The 6,306-nt window shown below is 40.3% G+C and overlaps 1 protein-coding gene across 1 annotated transcript in view; it reads right to left on the minus strand.

Annotated features, from left to right (window-relative positions):
• The window catches only part of EEF1AKMT1 (EEF1A lysine methyltransferase 1), a 36,009-nt gene that overhangs the window by 6,800 nt on the left and 22,903 nt on the right, over nucleotides 1–6,306 (minus strand). Inside the window, exon 3 of the mRNA XM_003796699.3 lies at nucleotides 3,123–3,205. Within this exon, the coding sequence (XP_003796747.1) occupies nucleotides 3,123–3,205 (83 nt within the window). The remainder of the gene's footprint in view (nucleotides 1–3,122; nucleotides 3,206–6,306) is intronic.

Raw genomic sequence — 6,306 nt, forward strand, 5'->3', positions numbered from 1 at the left:
AAAAAAAAAAAAAAAAAAGGGCCTAGCCACACTGACACTGAGGGTCCCTAAGAGCTCATGCAGACCCTCCAATTATAGGGACCATGCAGATGAGTCTACCCTGTGTCCTAGCTTCCAGTTCCTGAGTGCTCTTTCCTTACATGAGAACAGACAGCTAGGGACCAGAAGACAAGGAGCACATCTTAGATAAATATCCAATACTAAATAAACAGAAAATGGCCTTTTGTGATTAAACAGAGACTTGGTAGGAAGAAGAAAACTTTTTCAAAGATCCTGTAAGAAAACTTTTTCAAAGATCCTGTAACAACCTCAGAAGGATGAGCAAGATACAATAATAAAGAAATATTTACAGGCTAGAAAAGAGCTACAGATAACTACTTAATAACAGATAGGGTAAACTCGTAGAAAGTTTAGATAAAGCTGAGGAATTCTCCCAGAAAGTAGTATAAAGAGGCAGTAGATAGCGAAAGAAGAAAATTAAAAGATTAGGTCCAATATTCAAATTATAGAAGTTCCAGAAAGAGGAACAGAAAAAAACAGCGAGGAAAGAAATCAAATAACTAATTTAAGATAATTTTCTCAAACTGAACGACGTGAATGATGAACATGAAGGCCTCCCTAGCACCCAGGATAGTACTTAAAAGCTCCACACACAAGACACAGTGAATACTGGGGCTTGAGAGAAAATCCTAAATTTGCAGTAGACAGGATGGGAAAAGGCAGGTTTCCTACAAGAAATCAGAATGATGTTGGATTTCTTGCCAGTACCTATGGAAGCCTGGAGACAAGGGAGCAATGTCTTCAAAACCTGGAGTGAGCTATCCAACAAAACTATCACAATCAAGAGTAAGGGGAGGACAAAAGCCTTTGTAGACATGGAAGTTTCAATCCCACACACCTTCTCTGTAGAAGCTACAGGAGGATGTATGCCTCCATCATAACATTGTCAACTAAGAATCAGAGTATGGGAAACAGGGAATCCTGAATAAAACAGATGTAAAAGGACTCCGATATGACAGTGAAAGTAGATACCACGGTAAGAGCTGAACAAAGCTAGAAACCAATTGGTGCAGACTGGAACAGAGCACAAACAAACCCCTGGAAGGAATTTTATTCAAGAAGTTGAAACCCTGAGTGCAGTAGGTCACACCTATAATCCTAGCACTCTGGGAGGCCAAGGTGGGAATATCCCTTGAACTCAAGAGTTCAAGACCAGCCTGAGCAAGATCAAGACCCCATCACTACTAAAAAAAAATTAATAAAGGTCAGGTGCAGTGACTATGCCTGGAATCCTTGCATCCTGGGAGGCAGGGGCAGGTGGATTGTTTGAACTCAGGAGTTCTAGACCAGCCTGAGCAAGAGTGACACCTTCCCATCTATACTAAAAATAGAAAAACCAGCCAGGTGTTGTGTGTGTCTGTAGTCCTAGCTACTCAGGAGACTGAGGCAAGAGGATGGCTTGATTGAGCCCAAGAGTTCGAGGTTGCTGTGAGCTATGATGTCACAGCACTCTACTCAGGAGACAGAGTAAGACTGTCTAAAAAAGAAAGGAAGATGAGATGATGAGAAGATAAGACTACAAGATGAGGAGACAAGACCAGACCAGAGTGGTGCCTCACACCTGTAATCCTAGTATTCCGGGAATCTGAGTTGGGAGGATCCCTTGAACTCAGTTCTAGACCAGCCTGAGCAAAGCAAGAAGACATCTCTATTCAAAATAGAAAAATTAGTGGGGTATTATGGCAGGCGCCTATAGTCCCAGCTACTTTGGAGGCTGAGGCAGGAGGGGATAATTTGAGCCCAGGAGTGTAAAGTTGCTGTGAGCTAAGCTAATGCCATGGAATTCTAGCCTGGGCAACAGAGTGAGATACTGTCTCAGAAAACTAAATTGTCTCAAATAAAAAAAGTTGAAACAGGCCAGTACAGTGGCTCACACTTGTAATCCTAACACTCTGGGAGGCCAAAGTGAGTGGATTGCCTGAGCTCAGGAGTTCAACACCAGCCTGAGTCAGAGCAAGACCTCATCTCTAAAAAAACAAACAAACAAAAAAGCCGGGCATTGTGGCCAGCGCCTGTATCCCAGCTACTTGGGAGGCTGACACAAGAGAATCACTTAAGCCCAAGAGTTTGAGGTTGCTGTGAGCTGTGATACGACAGCACTCTACTGAGGGTGACAAAGTAAGACTCTGTCTCAAAAAAAAAAAAAAAAAGTTGAAGTATGTTTTAACTTATTTATAGCAGATTTAGAAAGAGAATTTGGGGGTAATTTAGTGACATGGAGATAGGCTACAGAAAAATTAAGAGAATTATGTTTTCATGGAAAATGAAAAGCTGTACAGAAAGGAAAAGGCTCCACTGTAAAGAACACTTATGTAGTCATAACAATATAAACATTTTTTGGAAGTCTGACTATAAATACCAAGGAATAACTTGAAAGGGAGATAGATGAAAGTGGGGGTAGCTACAGGAGAAACAAAAAATAGATTTTTTTTTTGAGACAGAACCTCAAGCTATCCCCCTGGGTAGAGTGTCATGGCATCACTGCTCACAGCAACCTCCAACTCCTGGGCTCAAGCGATTCTCTTGCTTCAGCCTCCCAAGTAGCTGGGACCACAGGCACCTGCCACAATGCCCAGCTATTTTTTGGTTGCAGCCATCATTGTTGTTTGGCGGGCCTAGGCTGGATTTGAACCCACCAGCTCAGGTGTATGTAGCTGGCGCCTTAGCCATTGAGCCAAAGGCGCTGAGCCAAAAAATAGATTTTTTTAGATAAATCTTTTAGAACTTGACTCCTCAAATTATATGCATACAAAGTTTTGATAAAAATAAAAATCAAATTAACAGAAAAGAAAAACCTATATTCTTAAAACTTCAGAAGACTCAAACATTATAATTTTTTCTTTTAAAGCAAATTGTAAAACTGTAAAGATAGGAATCAGGTTAGAAAATGTTAAAACAGAGATAAGAAATCCTACAATGTATAGATACTGGAGTGGGTCCCTAAACTCAGTATTACAGCCTGTCTTACTTTGTCATGTGCTGCAAACCATCTCTCCTAGGAAGGACATTCAAAATATTACTTTGGATTAGAATACAAAAATAGAAATAAAAATGAATCTCACCTGCCACCTTCTCCAGCAGCAGCAATGGCTTCCTGTGCAAGTCGCAAAGCAGTTTCCTGGCTATACCAAAACTGGCTTAATTGCTGTAACAGAGGGATGGGTTGGGATTGTTTTAGAATTGGCATAAACTTTGTCCTTTTAATTTATACCTACTATACCAGCATGCATGTATTTTAAAGAAATTTTTCTTTTAAAAATTAATTTTTCTTTGAAATTATTTTATTTACTTTTATTTATAGAAAATATAAATTTGCAGAAAATTTATATTATTTATTTATTTTTATTTTTATTCCTTGCTTGAGCCCCAGAGTTTGAGGTTGCTGTGAGCTAGGCTGAGGCCATCGCACTCTAGCCCAGACAACAGAGTAAGCCTGTCTCAAAAAAAAAAGGAAAACGGGCAGCAAGCATGAGATGAGATAAGCATTCTTAAATACTGAATTCATTTAGGAGTTTCCTGTGTTATACCCTACTGGAATATTTGATAATAGTTATCAAGACCTTTAAAATGCCCATGCCCTTTGGGGATGGGTATTAATTGTTCATACCAATTACCCTTTGGTATGAACTTTTTTTTTTTGAGACAGAGCCTCAGGCTGTCACCCTGGGTAGAGTATGGTATCACAGCTCACAGTAACCCCCAACTCCTGGGCTCAAGTGATTCTCCTGCCTCAGCCTCCCAAGTAGCTGGGACTACAGGTGCCCGCCACAATGCCCGACTATTTTTTGGTTGCAGCCGTCATTGTTGTTTGGTGGGCCCAGACTGGATTAGAACCCACCAGCTCAGGTGTATGTGGCTAGCACCTTAGCCGCTTGAGCCACAGGCACTGAGCCAACTTCTTTTTTTTTTGAGACAGAATCTTCCTCTGTCACCCTGGGTAGAGCACCATGGCATCATAGCTCACAGCAACCTCAAACACTTCAGCTCCCACTCCCACTCCCCTAAACTTGAATTAAATTGAGTTTTTCTTGTATGAGCATGTATTAGTTCATCTACTAGCTTCATATTAGTACAGAGTACATTAGATACGTGCTTTCCATTCTTGTGATACTTTACTAAAGAGAATATTCTCTAACACTATGCAGGTTAATACAAAAGATATAAATTTTCCAGCTGAACAGTATTCCATGGTATACATGGTATATAGTTTATTAATCTATTAATGGGTTGATGGGCACTTGGGTTGTTTTCACATCTTGAAAATTGTAAATTGAGCTGCCACATCCATAGCTCAGTGAGTAGGGCACTGGCCCCATATACCAAGGCGGGCAGGTTCAAGCCCAGCCTGGGCCTGCTAAACAATGACAACTGCAACCAAAAAAAAATAGCTGGGCATTGTGGCGGGAGCCTGTAGTCCCAGCTGCCTGAGAGGCTGAGGCAAGAGAATCACTTAAACCCAAGAGTTTGAGGTTGCTGTGAGCTGTGACTCCAAGGCACTCTACCGAGGGTGACATAATGAAACTCTGTCTAAAAAAAAAAAAAAGAAAAAAGAAAGTAAGTAAATGGAGCTGCAATAAACAATCTAGAGCAAATTTTTTTCTTCTGGGTAGACACCAAGTAATGGGATTGTGAGATCAAATGGAAGGTCTATTTTGAGTTCTTTAGAGATTCACCATACTTCTTTCCAAGGAGGCTGTATTAGTTTGCAGTCTCACCACAGTGTAAAAGTATTCCCCTCTCTACACACCCTTGCTAGAACCAGCAGGTTTGGGACTTTGCAATGTGGGCTAATTCTCACTGGGGTTAGATAATATCTCAAGTTGGTTTTGATTTGCATTTCTCTGATGATAAGCATTTGTTTTCTTTTCTTTCGGTTTTTTGTGACAAGAGTTTCAGTTTGTCACCCTTGGTAGAGTGCCGTGGTGTCATGCTTGCACTAACCTCAAACTGGGGCTCAAGAGATTCTCTTGCCTCAGCCTCCCAAGTAGCTGGGACTACAGGCACTTGCCACAATGCCCAGGTATTTTTAGAGATTGGGTCTTGCTCTTGCTCAGGCTGGTCTAGAACTCCTGAGCTCAGGCAATCCACCCACCTCAGCCTCCCAGAATACTAGGATGACAAGCATGAGCCACAGTGCCCAGCAATGAGCATTTTTCATGTGTTTGCTGGCCATTTTCATATGTTTGCTGGCCTTGAAAGAAGATTCTATTTCTGTCTCTCATACAATGATAAATGGGATTGTTTGCTCTTTTATTGTTGACGAATGTGAGTTCTTTGTAGATCCTAGTTACAAACCATTGTCAGATTTGTAACATTAAAGTATCTTTTCCTGTTCTAAAGGTTGTCTATTTGCTTTAATTGCTGTGTTCTTAACTATGCAGAAGCTTTATAACTTAATTAAGTCTCATTTATTTATTTTTGTTGTTGTGATTGCCAGTGAGGTCTTCTTCAATAAAATCTTTCCCCAGGCCAGTATCATCAAGAGTTTTTTCCATGCTTTTCTTTTAAGACTTTTATTACTTCATGTCTTAGACTTAAATCTTTTATCCATCTTGAGTCAACTTTTGTAACTGGTAAAAGGTACAGGTCCAATTTCAATCATTTTACATACGGTTATCAGTTTTCCCAGCACCATCCATTTTTTGAATATTTATTTCCCTAGTGCATACTTTTGTTCAGTTTATTGAAGATCAGATGACAAAAAGAAGTCAGTTTCATCTGAAGGTTTTCTATTCTGTGTCTCCATTTTTGTGCCAATACCATGCTATTATGATCAATAACCTCAAGTCTGGTAGAGTGACGTCTCCAGATTTGTTTGATTTCTAAGAATTGCCTTGGCTATACAGGAGTTTTTCTGGTTCCATACAAAATGAATAACTATTTGTCAGAGTTCTTCAAAGTATGATATTGGTATTTTAATGGGGATTGCACTAAATCTTTAGATTGCTTTGGTAGTATAGACATTTTAACAATGTCGGTTCTTCCCAGACAAAAGGATTGTTTGTTCTTCCATTTGTTAATATCTTCTCCTATTTCTTTTCTTTACTTTTCTTTTTTTTTTTTTTGAGACAGAGCCTCAAGCTATCTCCCTGGATAGAGTGCCGTGGCATCACAGTTCACAGCAACCTCCAACTCCTGGGCTCAAGCGAGTCTCCTGTCTCAGCCTCTCAAGTAGCTGGGACCACAGGCGCCTGCCACACCACGTGGCTATTTTTTGATTACAGCCGTCATTGTTGTTTTGGCGGG

This window comes from Otolemur garnettii, unplaced genomic scaffold (genome assembly GCF_000181295.1).
Source record: "Otolemur garnettii isolate 467f Iridium unplaced genomic scaffold, OtoGar3 scaffold00106, whole genome shotgun sequence".
Lineage (NCBI taxonomy): Eukaryota > Metazoa > Chordata > Mammalia > Primates > Galagidae > Otolemur > Otolemur garnettii.